The 19,339-nt window shown below is 36.1% G+C and overlaps 1 protein-coding gene and 1 non-coding gene across 2 annotated transcripts in view; one reads left to right on the top strand and one right to left on the bottom strand.

The window, feature by feature from the left end:
- CDH19 (cadherin 19) overlaps positions 1 to 19,339 on the top strand; it is a 78,450-nt gene that overhangs the window by 9,924 nt on the left and 49,187 nt on the right. The window contains exons 3-7 of the mRNA XM_003406256.3: positions 7,659 to 7,778; positions 8,178 to 8,342; positions 10,636 to 10,817; positions 11,365 to 11,618; positions 14,414 to 14,535. Of these exons, the coding sequence (XP_003406304.2) occupies positions 7,659 to 7,778; positions 8,178 to 8,342; positions 10,636 to 10,817; positions 11,365 to 11,618; positions 14,414 to 14,535 (843 nt within the window). The remainder of the gene's footprint in view (positions 1 to 7,658; positions 7,779 to 8,177; positions 8,343 to 10,635; positions 10,818 to 11,364; positions 11,619 to 14,413; positions 14,536 to 19,339) is intronic.
- LOC111749687 (U6atac minor spliceosomal RNA) lies at positions 18,906 to 19,030 on the bottom strand. Its single transcript, XR_002784885.1, has one exon. It is a non-coding gene; the product is annotated as a U6atac minor spliceosomal RNA (small nuclear RNA).

The raw sequence follows: 19,339 nt of genomic DNA on the forward strand, positions 1-19,339 counted from the left end.
GAGACTATTTAACAATGGCCCTGCCCTCTATAATCTAGGTATTGGCCACACTCTCCAAATTCTGAGTGGAAGCCCCTCGAGCATGGGCTTCAGCTTTGCCTTCCAGGCTCATTGGAATGGCAACTCTGCTTCCTCGAATTTGGATAGCCCCATTATCCTAGTCCATCTGAGTGGCGATTCCACCCCCTCAGGCACAGCAGGCCCTGCTCTTTTGCCCCTTAGGTATGGCAACCCCACCCCCTCAGCACTAGGCAATGGCTCGGCCCCATCCCGCTGGTACTCGTGAAAGGCAGCCCCATACTCCAGAACCAAGTTGATGAAGATCTTACTCTTTGAAACCTAGGAGGCTATAGTCTCACCCTTTGGAGGCCAAATGCCATGGCTCCACCCTTTGAGACCCCAGAGGTTGTGGCCTTACCCTTTGAGACTGAGACAGCTCTTCTTCCTGTGTTTCTTGTCTCTTCAGCTTCTGCTTCCTGGTTCCTAGACTTCTTGGCCCCTTGGGCCTCCCTGCCCACATCTGCCCTGCTGGGGCAAGTGTTCCAAAACTCTTTAGCTCTACCTATAAGTACCTGGAGGCACTCTCAATCTACCAGTAAACTTCAGCAGGAAGGCCCTCAACTTTCTTGCTCTGTGGGTCTGCAAGCCTAGCTGCATTGATTAGTGCTTGGAGGCATACCACTCTTCCAGGAGGCCTGTCAAAGGCACTCAGCTCTTTCACTCCAAGGGTCAGCTCTAGCACTGTCTTGCACTGGTCTCCTAGTTCTACTGCTCCTTGTTGCCGTCTGCCATCTCCAGTGTAACAGCTGTCCTCATTTCCTTTTGAGTCTTCACCAGAAATTGTTTTTGATGTCCATAATTCCATCAATGGTCTCTTCAAGGCAGTCTAAGCTTTTACTATTAAGTGCTTTAAAAAACTGTTCCGGCCTCTACCCATTCACAGTTTCAAAACTGCTTCCACATTGTAGATATCTGTCAGAGCAGCACCCCACTTTTTTGGTACCAAATTCTGTCTTAGTTATATAGTACTTCTATAACAGAAATACCACAAGTGAATGGCTTTAACAAAGAGTAATTTGTTCTGTTATTCTCACACAGTCTGGGAGAAAAGGCCTGGCAATCTGCTTCTGTAAAAATTACTAAATGGATCCACCAGCCTAAAAGCAAAGAAGAGAAGGCAGGAAGGGGCAGGAAAATTGGGCAGATGAAAACAGGGAACCTGGGGTGGAGAAGCGGAGAGTATTGACATATTGCAGCGTTGGCAACCATTGTCACAAAACAATTTGTGTATTGTTTGATAAGAACCTAATTTAAAAATTTTTTAAATATATATAAATAATGCTTTAAAAAAGAAAAAATAAGAATAAGGCAAAAAAAAAAGAAAAAAGGATTTCAGCCTAGAAAACTCTGTGGGGCAGTTCTAGTCTGTCCTATAGAGTCTCTATGAGTCAGAACTGACTCAATAGCACACAAAAACAACAACAACAAGGATACACTGAAGACTTAAACCCCACTACCAGTGAATGTGCCCTTGTTTGGAAATAATGTCTTTGAGGGAAAATTAAAAAGATAAATAAATAAATAATTAAACAGAACAGAACATCTAAGAACTATGAGACAATATAAAACAGCCTACCATAGGTAAAACAATAGGCCAAAGGGAGATGAGTGAAACACAAGGCAGAACAAATGTTTGAAGAGATAAAGGCCAAGAATGTTCCAAAAATAATGAAAATTTTAAATAAAAAATAATGAAAGCATAGATTGAAGACACTCAAAAAGCCCAAGCAAAATAAGTTAAAAAAAAAAAAAATTAAAAAAATGTGATGGTTGAGATTGTGTGTCAGCTTGGCTGCGCCATGATTCTCAGTGTTTATATGTGATCACCCCGGTGATGGGATCTGCTGTGAGTAGCCAATCAGTTGAAAGGGAGTTTCCTTGGGTGTATGGCTGCATCTGAATATAAGTGGATATTCTGGCTTTTGCCTGTTCTGGATCCCACAGCTACCTGCTGTTCATCTGACCTCTGGTTCTTGGGACCTGAACTAGCAGCTTATGTGCTAATCTTGGGATCCACAGATCTTCACAGAGCCTTGCTGTGAGCAACAGCCCTGCTCTCCGACCTGCTGATCTTGAGTTCACCAACCCCTGCAGCCTCTATCCTGATTCATGGACTTGGGATGTTCCCACCTCTACAATTGTGTGAGCTGTTTCCTTGATATAAATCTCTCTCTATATATATATTTATAAGCTTTACTGCTTTTGCTTTTCTAGAGAATCCAGCCTAAGACAACAATCTAAACACATTCACATTATCTTAAAGCCTCTGAAATTCAATGACTGATAGCAGTAATAAGAATAAATTCTTGAAAAAAAAAAGGAGACACATTGCCTTCAGAGAAAGAAACACAAGGATTACAACAAACCACTCTTCAGAAACTATGCATTACAAGAGGAAATAGAGTGATATTTTTAGATTGAAAAAAAAGAAAAAGTAGACAGCCAAGAATTCTAACCTGAGCAAAAATGTCTTTCAAAAAATGAATTTTAACTAATCATATTTACTCAGAGATACAAAAGCTGAGAGAAATCAGAGTCAGGAAACTTGTGTTACAAGAAATGTTAGAATTCTTCACACAGAAGGAGTACAGAAAGAGATAAAAAAGAAACTTAGATCTACATGAGTAAGAGATCTAAAAGTGGTAAACTACAAGGGAAATATAAAGACTTTTTTGTGTCTAATCACTATAAAATATAATAGAAGGTCTGAAGCAAAAATATTAAAAATAATTAATTTAATATATAAAATTAAAACTTCTAGCCTTACAAACTCAGAGGATGACATTGAAGAATTGGAATATATATTGTCTTTTGGGAAATGGTATAATGTTTGCAGATAGAACACGCAATGGTAATGGTCAGGGTTTGATCAGAAAAACTGAACAAGTACTATATACACACAGACACACACACACACGCCCAACTTCATTGCCCTCTAGTCAGTTCTTACTCGTAACAACCCTATAGGACAGAGCAGAACTTTCCCATAGGGTTTAACAAGGCTGTAAATTTTTACAGAAGCAGATTTCCACATCTTTCTCCTGTAGAGCAGCTGGTGAGTTCTAACCGTCGACCTTTTTAGCAGCTGAGCATTTAACCACTGTGCCCTGAGGGCTCTTTCATATACATATATACATATACACACAGACACATACACACATATATATATGTACATACACATATAGATAGATACACATGTATGTGGAATTATTTCAAGGAATTGACTTACACAAGTATGGAGATGGCTAAGCATCTCCAGTGTCTTTGGGGCAGGCCATCAGGCAAGAGAGATCATGAACTTACTGAAACCCCATAGGTACAGGATCAAGGTGTTGTCCAAAGATGGTCAAGAAGCAATGACCATGAGCCAACTGAAAATCATAAAGGTTGAAATTGTTGTTCACAAGCTTGGATCCCTTGTGTCTCTGGGGAGAGCCTCAACTCTGTTTTTAAGGCCATCCAACTGATTAACTCGGGGCCATCCAGGATGAAATACACATATTGGAAGTAATAATTGGCAATAATTTTTCCACTTTTGAAAAACAATATCAAGCTACAAATTCAAGCTCAATAAAACTCAAGTCAACACACACACTTACCCAAAACCACACCTAGGTATGTTATCTCCAAATTGCTGAAAAACCAGGCAGAGATGATATAAGAATTGAATACTGCCAATGCCGTCCTGGAGCCTTGGTGGTGAAGTGGTTAAGAGCTCAGCTGCTAACCAAAGGGTCAGCAGTTCAAATCCACCAGGCTTTCCTTGGAAACCCTATGGGGCAGCTCTGTTCTATCCTATAGGGTTGCTGTGAGTCGAAATCGACTCAATGGCAACAAGATTTTTTTGGGCGGGGGAGCATTCTAAGAAGCCCTGGTGCCTCATTGGTTAGCGCTTGGCTATTAATCGAAAGGTTGGCGGTTTGAACCCACAGCTTCTCTGTGGGAGAAAGATGTAGCAATCTGCTTCCATAAAGATTATAGCCTTGGAAAACCTATGGGGCAACTCTAGTCTGTCCTATAAAGTCTTTATGAGTTGGAATCGACTTGACAACACACAACAACAACATGAACCTTCTGAATTTTACAGACAGTATTTCCAAATCATTAGTAAGAATTTAAAGCAAAACTAACTATATGTACTAATTTTTTGGAAATATTACTACATATTTTTATCATCTTAATTTGATTTACATTTCTTTTTTCTTCTATGGTAGTATGATATATATGTACACACACACACATAAAGACTGGGTAGCTATTGATTCATTATCGAGCACTAAGAGTCATTGAAACATAGTGGAATCATACCAATTCTATATATTTGGTCCTTGCAGTGGAATGGATTGCTTTTGTGTGTGGCCTTTCTCATCATGGTCTTGTAACTTCCATGCAAGTGATTGGGAGGGACTGTACAAATAAGGTAATTGTGCCCCACCAACGGGATTGGTCAGTTTTACCATCCCACTAGACTTAAAAAAAGAGCCAATTCCAGAGCAAAGAGAAGATCTCACCACTACCAAGGGAGAAGAGCCAAGGGTGAAACGTGGGATCCCTGTACTGAGAAGTTTTTGGAACCAGGAGATCAAGAGAAAGAGAGACCTGTAATAGTGAAGATGGTGAGAAGCAGTGACAGAGAAATGGTAGCAGGAGAGACTGCCAGGAGACAGCATGGTGGACTTCCCAGCCCTTGGAGTGAGAAAGCTGAGTGCCTTTGGGCAGGAGGCTTGCTGAAGGAGTGAGGTGCCTCTGGGCACTTGGTGAAACTAGGTCTGCTGACCCAAGAAGCTAGAGCTTAGAATCTTCAGGCCTAGGCTTACTGGCAGAGTGCAGTGTCTCAGGGTACTTACTGGCAGAGCTAAAAGAGTTTTGTAACACTCACCAGAGCAGGGCAGAGGCTGAGGAGCCAGAGACAGGCATGCCTGTGGGCACAGCTGAAAAGAGGCTGTCCAGATGAAAAGACATGTACCCTGAGCATTCCTGAACCTGAATTGTAACCTGTTACTTTCCTAATAAACCCCATAACCGTAAGTATGGTCTCCGAGTTCTGTGTGGTTATTGCAATGAGTTACCAAACTCAGTAGAGAAGTAGAGAGTGCTGTGGGAGGAATGGTTGGTGTCGGAATTGGTAAGGATGGTGGAGGTAGAAGGCATATCTGACCTCCACCTCATAGGAATCAGCCTTGGGGTGTTGATCTTGATTCTCCTTCCCCCTTGGGATGTTAGAAGAGGTCAGAGAGTGCCCCCATACCATGTTTATAGTCTTTTAATTTTAAAAGTGCCATAAGACTTACAGGAGAAAACAATAAGAACATCCTTAGAAATTTAACTTCATATTAAATTAATTTGAGTGAAGTATTCTGGATATTTATAGTATCACACTGTTTGTATCACTAAATTTCCTAAGAGTTTGCCTTTTTTTTTTTTATTTCTTACACACTAAGAGAATTATTTTATGTAATCCATTACCAGATTACATTTGGTTTTTCATTTAGCAGAAAGCAGACTGACATTAGAAAATGAAATATAAGTTTTGTTTAGCAGATATAAATAAAACAATGAAAAATGTGTCAAAACAAAACAAACAAGAAGAACACCTTTGACTGAGAAGAGCAACTAATGCCATAACTTGTATTCATATAAATGAAGGATGGAGTGATCTTTTGTGAGTCATTTCCTTTTCTTGGTCTTTCCATTTCTCATGTGTATTATATTAGGCTAGGAACTATAAAATCTCAGATTATAAGAGTTTCTTTTGATCAATAATTAACAATATCAAGATTTTGGCAATGGTTCCTGAAGCTAGAGAAAGCTGGTAGTTTTCAAAACCAAGAATGGGGAATCCCTATGGAAAGAAATGAAATGGGGACATAGTAAGGAAATGTAAAAAGAGTGAGAGGATGTCTGCACAGGATAGGTAAATAACAAATCCTGCCTAATGCAAACTGATCTAGTTGATGATTCATATGAACTCATTTGTTGTCATAGCTCTTTATTACTATGGGAATGTATTTTAAAACATCTGATACTAACAAGTGTCTATACGTTGAGTGGTTGGGGGAATTGGGTAAGTATAGGAAGTGGTGGAGCCCTGGTGGTGAAGTGGTTAAGTGCTAGGCTGTTAACCTAAAGGTCAGCTGTTTGAACCCACCAGCTGCTCCAAAGGAGAAAGATGTGGCTGTCTGCTTCCATAAAGATTACAGCCTTGGGAACTCTATGGCGCAATTCTACTCTGTTTTACAGGGTTGCCATGAGTCGAAGTTGACTCCATGGCAGTGGGTTTCTTTAGCATAGGAAGTGGCGGGCAGTTTTCTTTTGATGCATTTTATAGTTCTTGATTTTTGAATCAAGGGAAAGTATAACCAGTTGAAATTTATGAGTTTTTTTATAAAGCAGCTGACTGACAGCCTTACCATCAAATTTTTCTTCAGTTAAATATGCACTCCAATGTAAACAACAAATAAAAAAAAAAAAACAACAAATAACTAACATAAAAATGGTGCCCTGGTGGTGCAGAGGTGATTGTTTTGCTGCTAACCAAAAGGTAGGCCATGGGAATCTACTAGCTGTTCCTTGGAAACCCTGTGGGGCAGTTCTACTCTATCCCATAGGGTCACAATAAGTAGAAATCCAGTTGACAGCAGTTTTTTTTTAACATAAAAATACTAAGAAAAAAAAAAGCAAAGAATACATGCTATTGAGGGTCATGGTAAAAGTTTCAAGAGTTTTATTACTAAAGAACAGAAGAGCTTCCTATTAGAATGTGTCAGTTTATAAAATTCTGTTGTAATGGGAAAATTCATGATGCTAATTGTAAAACAAAATCACAGAGACTATTTGATTGTAAGCCATTTGTAATGCCTTTCTTATTGACATAGAATGTGGAATTTCAACAAATGTTGATTTTCAAGAAGATTTATAGTGCTGGACTTAATGTTTGCATAAAGAAAATTAAAAAGCTTAATTTATTCAAAGAAATATTTTTAAACAGAGCGTTATTTTTAAATTACAAATAATTATTTCCTATGATTTTTAATATTTTTTACTAAATCTTCATGAGGATGGTATTTGCTAGATTATCATTATTTGCTAGAATTTGTTTTGCTTTTCTCAATTTTTCAAATCAAGTACGTATTTATAGAAAGGGATAAAATAGGCAAAACAGTTATGCCCATCCTTACTTTGATACTCTTCCAAGTTCATTTCAATAATCCTTATAAATATTTTGTCACCATTTTGCAATTTGTTTGAGGTACAGTTCACAGTACGATTTTTGAAGAAAATCATTTTTGGTATTTTCACTAATAACACATCTTGTAAAGATCCGGAGTTACACATCATCACAGATTATACAATAGGTACATTCCATAATGTCATAAAGCTACAGGTTTAAAATTCTACATTGTATGTGAGAATCGGGGCTATATGGGTATAAGAATATAAGGTTATATTCTTTTTTCTATGTAGAAAGATATTAATTTTACAATAAAGAGATAACATTACCACTGGACTTGCAAAAGAAAGAACGCTTTACAGAATTGAGATCATGTTTGAATATTACAAGAGTCTTAATGTCACGTTACTGTTTATTTCATCTTCAGGAACATTAGTCATCCAGGTGACAGCTAGGGATGCTGATGACCCTTCCAGTGGCAACCATGCTCGTCTCCTATACAGCCTACTACTAGGACAGCCATATTTCTCCATTGAACCAACAACAGGTATTTCTGAATGAAGCCAAATATAATTCAAAGATTCTAAAGTAGGCAAATAACACAAAACTGGTAAAGAGTAGTTACTTATAAAATGTTGTTAGGAATTTCAGTTGCATCTGAATGACTGTATTCTCTTAGATAAGCAACAATGAGTTTAATACTCATTTAAAATAAGTCTGAACCCAAATCACCACTGAAATATGTTAATAAAATATGAGTTACATAGACCAGGTGTTTCCAGAAATAAATAGCTTCGTTTCTCCAGGGCAGTGTCTTGTACATTGTAGTGGCTCAACATATGTCAAAAGACTGATTGTATGGTTGGATGCTTAAGAGATTAACTTAACTAGGAAGTTACCATGGTAAGAGTGAAATAATAAGTGGTATTATATTCCATTTTTAAAGGAGTCATAAGAATATTTTCCGAAATGGATAGAGAGCTTCAAGAGGAACACCGGGTAATTATTCAAGCCAAGGACATGATTGGTCAACCTGGAGGACTTACTGGAACAACGAGTGTATTAATTAGACTTTCTGATATTAATGACAATAAGCCTATATTTAAAAAAAGTAAGCAGAAGACATTCCAAATTTATATTATAAAGTTTAAGTGTATTGATTATGGGTTGTGGTTAGAATTTTCATTCCAATATCACTGCAACAAAGTTAGAATTCTATAAAATGAATCCGTTAAGAATTGCTCGAAGGTGTGATGAGTTTCATTAGCGTGAAAAGTTGAATACAAATGAAAGGGTAATGTGCTTGATAGTTTTCTATTGCTGCCGTAACAAATTACCACAAATTTTGTAGGTTAAAACTACACATGTTCATTATCTTACAGAGGTCTAACATGAGTCTCACTCAGCTGAGACCAAGGAGGCAGCAGGGCGGGCGTCCTTTCTGTAGGCTCTAAGGAAGAATCCATTTCCTTGCTCATTGCCATCTTAGCAGAACTCAGTTCCATGTCATTGTAGGACTGAGACCTTGTTTCATTGCCGACTATAGCTGGAGAAGTGAGATCTTTCTCCGATTCTTACACATGGGACACGTGGCCCTCACATCTCAGAAGCAGCAAGGAACATCAAATCCTTCTCATGTCTCCATCTCTCCAAACCGCGCTTCTACTCTTCTTCCACTTTTAAGGATTCATAGAATTAGACCGAGTCCAATTCTTTAGAGAGCAGCCTCTTTACTCCTCACACTGCTTTCCCTTACTGAAATCACGTTACACTTCTTACAATATTCAACATATCCTCTCTAAGATATATATAGATATATATATATTTTAATAAATTTGGAAAATATCAGAGATTAAGTGTTGGTGAAGGATATTGTGTACACCATGGACTGCCAGAAGAATGAACAAATCTGTCTTGGAAGAAGTACAGCCAGAATGCTCCTTAGAAGTGAGGATGGTGAGACTTCATCTCAGGTACTTTGGACAGTCTTTGGAGAAGGGCATTATGCCTGGTAAAGTAGAGGGTCAGCAAAAAAGAGGAAGACCCTCAACAAGATGGACTGACGCAGTGGCTGCAACAATGGGTTCAAACATAGCAATGATTGTGAGAATAGCACAGGACCTGGCAATATTTAGTTCTGTTATGCAGGGTCTGTGTGAGTTGGAACTGACTTCACGGTCTCTAACAACAACACAAGTGTTGATTTGAGGAAATGTTTTGGTTGTTTTTAATGATGAAGGGCCCTAGTTTAACATAAACTTAATAACATGTAAGCCTAGAACATCTGCTTTTAGATTTATGGTAGTGTTACTGTTTTCTCAAGTTTAATTTGAGAGCAATTTTTAATTTGTGCAGTCAAATACGAAATTCTTTTAATTTTCCCATAATGAAAAACTGCGGCAAAGTTGAACTGTTTCTCCCATCTCTAAAAACAGTACAAGGTCAGCAACTTTTATATAACATTCCTTCCACCAACAAATAAAATAAAAAAGGTAAAATCCTACAAGGCAATCTATGAAGTGACTTACTATATGCTTCTAAAGGAAGCAAGAGTCCATTTAAAGGAAAAAAAAAAAAGTTGATTATGTTTTCCTTTATTAAATTCTAAAAAGTTTCATTCTTTAGAATATAAACATGTATGATTATTTCCTCCTCCTTTGGCATAAATTATGATAATTTATTTGAGAAGCATGGAATAGTTCTTTATGAGGTTTACGCAAGTGACTCTTAAATCAAGGAAAAAACCCTTCAGTTATCTGTATATGTATCTATGTATTTCAAATAGAACTGCCATTATGTTCTTGTGAACAAAACAATGGGGACATCTGTGATTCTAACATGGTTTCTCTTCTTCATCCACTTACCGACTCCTTTGGATCCAACTTTCTTTTCATTTCCACCATGATTTATCTAATCCAGTCTCAGGGCCTTAAAATCAAACTGTTATACCTAGGACTCATCTACTTGCTCTTAGCCTCCCCTACCTTTTATTCATACTTGTATTCGTGGGTAAATTTAGGCATTAGGGAAACCTTGAGTGAAATTGCAAATCTCTTTTAACCAATGTTAATTTAGGGGGGTTGAAGGATAAAATAAAAAAATAAATCCATGAATATTGAGAAAGTATGCTTATGAACAGAAATTTGGAAATTATACATGCTAGTGAATTTTTTTCTTTTTAGTGATAGGAATTCATAAGGTATAATTTGGGAGCATAATAAAGGCTTGAACAGGATATTAAGAATATGTTCACATTTAACAAAATAAGAGAGAAAAAATAGAGATTTAGAAAAAATAATTGGAAAGGGTGGGGTGGGTTTACCTACAGTCCATAAAGTGTGTTACAACTGGGAGTTTTTAATGTTAATTATTTATGCAAAATATCTCAAATTTTGTTTTAAAAGCATTCTACCGCCTGTCTGTCTCTGAATCTGCCCCCATTGGGACGTCTATAGGAACAATCAAGGCACATGATAATGACATAGGAGAGAATGCAGAAATGGAATACAGCATAGAAGATGATTCACAAACATTTGATATAATCACTAACAATGAGACTCAAGAAGGAATAGTTATATTAAAAAAGGTAGATGAATTTAAATTGTTTACACAATAGTGCTAAATTAAATAAGGAATGCACAAAATTATTTTGTACACTCAGTCAGGCTTTTGTTTTAGTAAATAATTGAAATGAGAACCTGTGGTCTACGGCTTAGGGGAAAAAAAAAGTATAGAGGCTAGAGAGCTAGATAGGTATTACAGAGTTTTTCTAATATTTGGAAGAGCTTATTTATAAATACTTTGAAATGAAAGACAGCATTTATGAGAAGACCTTGAATACAATTCCCTAAAATATTTATGCTTCGAGAAAACTTCGAGAAGTATAATTTTAATCCTGAGTTAAAAATATAGCTATTATTCTAAAACATTTTGTAATAAATGTAAAAATAAAATATAAACAGTGACTTGTAATAGAATTGCTTTATGATAACAGCAGAGGAATCCATGCATTTAAAGAGTAAAACCTAACTGAAAAGCAGCTGAGACTTAAATAATTAACACTTTACTTCCCCATAAGCAATGCCTTGGGTTACTGAAGCCATGTCTTCTGTGTACATTGTATTTCTCTGTAGAAAGTGGATTTTGAGCACCAGAATCACTACGTTATTAAAGCAAAAGTTAAAAACCGCCATGTTGAGGAACAGCTCATGAAATACCATGCTGAAGCTTCCACTGCATCCATTAAGGTCCTGGTGGAAGACGATGATGAACCTCCTGTTTTCCTCCTCCCGTATTATGTATTTGAAATTTCTGAAGGAAACTCATACGGATCCTTTGTAGGCAATGTGTCTGCCACAGATCCGGATCATAGGAATTCTCCCATCAGGTATATCTGGGATGTCAGCTAACTAGCTTTGCATTAAACCGTGAGTAAAAACAGGTTATCATAAAAATAAAATTCCATTGAAAATTTAAGCGAGGATATTTATCTATATCTGTATTACTCTCCACATACTGCTGTCCACTCGGAGCCCTAAAGGTAACAAAAGAAGAAGAGCACACCTAGCACCCAAATTATCCAATCAAAGGTACTGAGACCCCTTGACGAAATGGTTGATTCCAAAGCTGTTCCAGGGAAACTGTGAAATGAGCCTGGCACATCTGATGGTTTCAGACAGTAAGGAAGTATTCAAAAAAGAATTGAGAGTATGTTGAAAGGCCCCACGAACTGCAATGGAATAACTTCCAATGTCCAAAACTGGAGGTATTTCAGCAACACATATATAATGATAGTTTTGGATTATAACACATAGAAAAAAATACCCATGAGTTGATTCTGGTATAGGTAAATAAAAAGGACAAATCTTCTTACAGAAGAATTGTGATTAATAAATGTAGAAGAATGATGAGAATTGAAAAAAAAAAAAAAATCATTAGAACACCAAAGTGGCAATTATTATGGGCCGGGACCATAGATGGGTACTAAAATTAGTTGGCAAATGTTTGAGGAAAAACCATATATTTACAGAATTTCAAAGTATCGCCCCTGAGATCTTTATTAATTACAAAAAGAAAAATAGTGACTGCAGTGGAGAAAACTGGCAGACACCACCATAATCAACTGACCAAGGTTAACATCACTGTTGATAAGATCGATCCATGTCATGTACCTCCTGATATTGCCCTGAGAAAGGCACATCACTTCTGTGGTATTCTTGCCAAAAATGCATAACCTCGATCTAGTCTTTTGAAAATATCAGGTAAATTCAAAATGAGGGACATTCTCCAAAACAACTGAACAGTACTCAAGAAAAATGTCAAGGTCATGAAACACCAGGAGATTGAGAAACCGTGGAAAAGACTAAGGAGATGAAATCTAGATGCAATGTGGGATCCTATCTTGGATATTAGAAAATAAAAATGACGTTAGTGGAAGAATGGGTGAAATCCCAGTAAAGTCTATAGTTATGTCAATTAATTTCTTATTTGATACAATAATAATAATGCTATGGTTTTATATAATGTTAGCCTTAGGGAAAGCTGGGTAAAGGACATAGGAGAACTGGTGAGCATAACCTGTTACTGTCGAGTCGTTTCCGACTCATAGCAACCCTGGAGGACAGAATAGCGCTGCCCTATAGGGTTTCCAAGGAGAGGCTGGTGGGTTCGGACTGCCAACTTTTGGTGAAAATCAGGTGGTGGAAAAGCTAATAAAAAGACTAGAACTGGTGGCTCTAGAAGGGGCCAAGGGAAGTGACACCTATTACACATCAGTACTACGGTCACGTTAAGCTGTCTAGCTTATCTGCTCTTCCTAGATGCCTACATCTGTTGTTTGTTTGTTTGTTTTGTTTTGCTTTTTTCATTTGGCCCTAAACCTAATTATTGTGGCATCCATTGTTCTTAATTTTTACTAAAAACCATGACTTTCTATCAAACTCTTGTGTTTATTTGGGAGTCTGACCTATTTACAGAGACAGGATATTCCAGAAAACGTTTAATTTAAAATATTAACTGATACACAACTGTTTCATTTGATCAACAAATCTTATAAGTAGGAGATGTGACCTCTTGTGGGTATTTAAGTAATTTGCTAGTAAATGTTTAAAAATGAGTGGAGTTAAACTGAACTCTTTTCAAGCTGAATTCTCTGTGATTTCTATTTTAATTCTCTCCTGAACACTAGGCTATAAATTACTGTGATATTTTCAGAAACCTGTCAATTGCAGATTAAAATATTCTCATCTTTTGCCACATAATTATGGCATACTTCATTGATGTATCATCAAAGTCTTTCGGGAATATACATGCAATGAGAAGCCATCACTGAACTTGAGTTATTACTCTTCTTTAATTTTTATTATTAATCATTTGCAAGCAGATGAGACTTGATGAGAACTTCAAAGGCTTCTTTCATTGTAGAGTTCGAGATCCTTTTCAGGCTTTTTTGTATGAGGGAATTTGTAACTTGGCTTTTTTTTCCATGTAGGTTCTAAAGGGACTTTAAATCTACGATCCTTTACTTTGGGGATAAGGAGAATGACAGATTAATGCCCCCTCATTTGGCTGGTGGGGAGGTAGAGAGGAAACAACCTTACATATCTCTGTATTTTGTAACATTTTCCTGATTTAACATTTTCTTTATTTATTTTTGTCATTAAATACTATCAGATGATTCCTTTGAAACTGACAAAACAAAGCCTTTCTTATATGTCAGGAATCAAATAATTGTGACATTATGCACAGATGTATCTAGAAACTATGTGCTATAGGAAAGAGGCTAGTAACAGGCTGAGGATATGTTTTACCTTGCTTTGAATAAAAGAACCCAAGACTCAAAAGCCTTATTTTTTATCCCTACTTATTTGAACTTATCTTCATTTTGCAAATGGCATTTTCCTGTTTCTTTTTAACCAAGACATTCCCCCTATTAAAATTCTTTCTTAGCAACGAGAGTGAGTGACATTTGTTTAGATTTAGCATACATCAATTTAAATCTGGAGTCTTTTTTTTTTTTAACCTCAGCTGAGTTGCATATTAAATGTATGAATGTACCTTTCTGAAAACTTTTCAGCACGACATTAGGTGTGTAGAGCATGCATTTAATATTCTGTCCTCTTATCTAAAAAAGAGTGTTATATGGAGAAAATAATATTAAGAAATGTTTTCCTTTTGGTGTAGGTATTCTATCACCAGCAGCAAAATGTTCAGTATTGATGACAACGGCACAATCATTACAACTAACCCTCTTGACCGGGAGGTTAGCGCTTGGTACAACCTAACTGTTACAGCCACAGAAAAATGTAAGTACTCCTATGGGAACTACACATGGGTTCACAATATTTTGTAAAACATTAATAATTTCTAAAAGGAGGGAAAAAAACTAGCTTAAAATGTTGTTGGAATTAGAATTAAATGATGTATATATATATATCATTTCATTCATATGTTATTTTATTATTTCAAATGAATGCTGTCCAGTTACCCATATCACAGCTTATTTATATGCTTACTCATTAAATACTTTTAAGGAAATTTTTCTTATTATAAAAATAAATCATCTTTAATACAAAAAATATCATGGAAAATCTAGAAAATACAAGGAATAAAACAAAAGTCATCTGAATTTCTAAAACTCGCTTATTTTATAGTAATACCCCGTCAGGAGCCCTGGTGGTGCAGTGGTTGAGGTCTTGCTGCTAACGGAAAGGTCAGTGGTTCAAACCCACCAGCTGCTGTGTGCAAGAGGTGTGGCAATCTATTTCTGTAAAGATTGCAGGCTGGGAAGCCCTATGGGGCAGTTCTACTCTTACAGAGTTGCTATGAGTCAAAATCAAATTGGAGGCAACGATTTGGTTAATATGCCGGCAAATCTTTTTTTATGGTTACATATTCACATCTATATAAATGGAATATACATTTCCAATTTTTTTTTAACGGAACAATAGTTCACATGTATTCTACATGGCTTCTTTTTAAATGGATGTATTTAATGAACAAAGAAAGACTTATGCTCTTTCCAAAAACGTGTTCACACTGAAAAGATAGTTATGAATGGAGAGAAGATATAATACTGATTTTGTAGGAATCGTTCCCTTAGAGTAAAATTTTTAATTTACCCCCCCCCCAAAAAAAAAAAACCAAACCGGCTTCCATCAAGTCGATTCCGAGTCACAGCGACCCTATAGGATAGAGTAGAACTGCGCCATAGAGTTTCCAAGGAGCGCCTGGTGGATTCGAACTGCAGACCTTTTGGTTAGCAGCCGTAGTACTCAACTACTGCACCACCAGAGTTTCCGTTTTATTTTACGGAAGTACATAATTAATGTTATACGTTATTTTCCTACTTTGCAAATAGTAGTAAAGTTATTGAATGAGAATTGAATTTAGTACAATTTAAAATGGATGAGAATTTTGTCCCATTTAACCATAATCAGTTTGAGACTAATTTTACAAGTTCGCAAAAAAAATTATTCTACAAATCAAACACAGAATATGAGTGCCTTATTCTAGTTCTAGGGTAAAATGTTAGAGATGTTCTTGCACACCAATAACAAGGTAGAATTTACACCAAGGTAGCAGTTGAAAACATCAGCAGTTAGCATTAATGACATTTCAGTGAAACAATTACGGGAAAGGTTACAAAGGATTCAAACAACAAACATTCAATAGGCGACTCCATCACATTATCGAGGGATACATTTTCAGATTAAATTTAGAGCTTCAGCTGTGCTGATAACCAAATGGTCAATAACCAGTAGCACCCAGTTTTCTGAGAGACAGGCAGAGGTTTCCCTTTTTAGGTTGTAAAAATAGATAAAACCAGCAGATTTACCACTTGGATATTGTCTTGAAAGTTATCGTTCAGTTCAATTATTCAGTCATTCCTACTAATTCAAGATAGAGCACAAAGGGATTAGGAAAATTATTCCCATTATATAGCCACTGAATTTGATAAAGTACACTGAAGAATTAGTTTTGTGAATATGAAATATTCTAGAATGTATCCTTTCATGTAAGTGATTTTGAATATGTTTCTTTTTTTAAGCATTTAAATGTATATTTATCTTATTCCTCACTTTACTGGACAGGTGACAGGTGATAATGGCAAGTGGAAAGCACCTCTCACATATTTTTGTCATACATTGAACAGCTCTATGGAAACACTGCAGGATGGCTTTAGTCTGGGTTTTGAATATTCTCTTTAAACAATAAAGGGTGGGGTAGCAAATGTTAAAATGGAATAAATATCTGCTGCAACAGAAGAAATGCCAAGGCTTTTGGTGTCAAAAAATACAAAGGTTTTTATTCTAAAAGCAAGAAGCTTTACTCATTGGGTATTTCTGAGAACGAATTATTTATAATGTCATTCTTTACAAATCTACAGAGAAAAAGATTTTACTTCAGTTCAAGGGAACACTGGACATCTTTGAAAAATGCATTTCTCCATGAAACAGCTTTCGGCTATAATTTGATCCTCTTTTAATAAATGTATATGAATTAATTCTCCACTTTAGTCTTATTTTATATATTTTTACATATAAGGAGAAGGATTTTTGGTAAGAATACCTCCATTAAATTAGCATCACTTCAGTGTGAATTACTAGAAAGCAGAATCTTTAAAACTTAATATGTGCGTTATTTGACACAAAATATTCAAATCTTTTATGAATAGAAAGAAAAAATGAATAAATTATTTTCATGAGGAATTTCAAAATAATTTAATTATATGCTACCTCATCAATTAAATGATTAACTCTTATCAGATCCATGCCAGTCACCATTTCTGTAAGGGAAAAATCTCAGGATCAACTTTTTTCTTTAACAATGAATGTAAATTGTAGCATTACAATTAAAATTGCATAAATTAAAACAAAAACAATAATAAAAATATGGGGGCAGCAAAGTTTCTGTCTATAAAAATGGTCAGTGAATATATGTATGTATATTTACAAGGAGCTCTCCCCGCGGTGCAGTAGTTAAGCACTTAGCTGCTAACAGAAAAGTTGGTGATTTGAACCTATCCAGCATCTCTTCCAGAGAAAGAAAGACCTGGTGATCTGCTCCCATAAAGACTACAGCCTAGAAAACTCTATAGGGCAGTTCTACTCTGTCACGTTGGGTTGCTATGAGTAGGAATTGACTCCACAGCACACAACATGTATATTTACATATATATCACAAAAATTATACAATCTAATAAATATTTTAATTATGCCAATTTATATTATAGTCAAGGGTGACATTCAACATATTAAATAATCTAATTTAATAATCAGCAAAGCATAACACAAGTAATCAGGCTGGATTTCAGCTCTTAAGCTGTACCATGCTCACCAGGTGATCAATAGCCTTCACTGTATGAAGGAAGACATGGCTCCAAATGTTCTCTCTGTATATATTATTCAGTCACTATAACTGTATAAATTCTCAGTTTAAAAAATTAGTCTACAGGAGTCCACTAAAGACCATACCAAAAAACCAAACTCGTTGCCATCGAGTTGATTCCGACTCATAGCGACCCTGTAGATATTACAATCAGTATGTATTGGAGAAAACAAACAACAGCCATGGCAACATCAATGGATATCATTTGAGATTCACCAGGAATGAAACTCTAGTTCTGTCACTTCTTAATTGTATTTTCAGATATTCATTTATAAAATATCTATTTCCTGAGATGGTTGTAATGGTGAGTTTTGAGGTATTACATTTTATTAAATAGCATACTAACATTGAGTATTCTCTGTGTGTATATATATATACATCTCAAAAACCTACACATATATATTCAGAGATTTTTAAATTTGTATATATATATATATATATTTGGGAAAGTATAATTAAGAACAAAATCTACTCCCAACAGAAAACCTCTCCACAAATATAAAAGAGAAGAAAATTGTATTATCGAATAAGCATTAAAGGAGAATGTGATGTATCACAAGCAATCTGCTAAAGAGGTTGCAAAGCCTGAAAGAAACCTGACTTTTTGTATAACTGAGTGGATAGAACCTACTACATTCGTGTTATATGTTAATTTTCTGGTATCTTTATGACCTAAAATAGATTTGCAGTTTGGGTCTGGGGCCACCTGAGGCTAAGCTAATCTCCTTCCAGGAAACTGGGAGATAAGGGAGGATGAAAGAGGTGGCTGCCAGGTCCTTGAGTTAACACCTTAGGTTTATATCCTTTTCAAAGAGACAGAGAAAGAATTTACAACAGGGGGAATCAAAACTTGTTATTTTCAATTTGTATTTGGCCTTACAATCTATCTTTCTAGCTATCGAAATATTGATCTATCTAATCTATCATCTCTCTCTCTATCCATCTATCTAGCTACCTGACACTTTATTAAAATTTGCAAATTTTAGTATTTTTAAAGCTCATAATGAAAATGTGAGATAAATACCACTTCACAGAAGGTAAATCTGAAGCTCCTGCAATTTAAAAATTTAAATAACATGCTCATTCCCTAAATGATAAAGGCAGGGAGTAATTACCAAAAAAAAAAAAAAAAAAGACCCATTGCTGTTGAGTTGATTCTGACCCATAATGACCTTATAGGACAAAGTAGAACTGCCCCATATAGTTTCCAAGCAGCACCTGGTGGATTTGAACTGTCAACCTTTTGGTTAGCAGCCATAGCTCTTAACCACTACTCTACCAGGGTTCCCAACTGTGATTAGACTTCCCAAAGTAGGTGGTAATGTCTTAACCATACATGTGTAGTAAGGCCCAAGGGCCTCTTCCATCCTTGTCAAGGAGAGTGCTAACCTTCTCTCCTATTACAGTTACGTCTATTTCCAAAGCTTATTTTCTTAATTGAGAACATGAAAAATGATACTTGCTCTCACTTGGTCTTTACTGAATTAAATATATGCACTTTAACCAAAGTTTAATCTTTTCCATTTTTTATACTGCCCCATAGGGTTTCCAAGGAGTGGTGGGTGGATTCAAATTGGCAATTTTTTGGCCAGCTACTAAGTTCTTAACCACTGCACCAACAGGGCTCCACCCCTAAAAAACAGTAGAGCTTAATAACTAAGTTGTTTCAGTTAATGACCTAACTATAGAGTCTAAACTATGTCACATTGCAGGACTTCC

Source organism: Loxodonta africana, chromosome 11 (genome assembly GCF_030014295.1).
Source record: "Loxodonta africana isolate mLoxAfr1 chromosome 11, mLoxAfr1.hap2, whole genome shotgun sequence".
Lineage (NCBI taxonomy): Eukaryota > Metazoa > Chordata > Mammalia > Proboscidea > Elephantidae > Loxodonta > Loxodonta africana.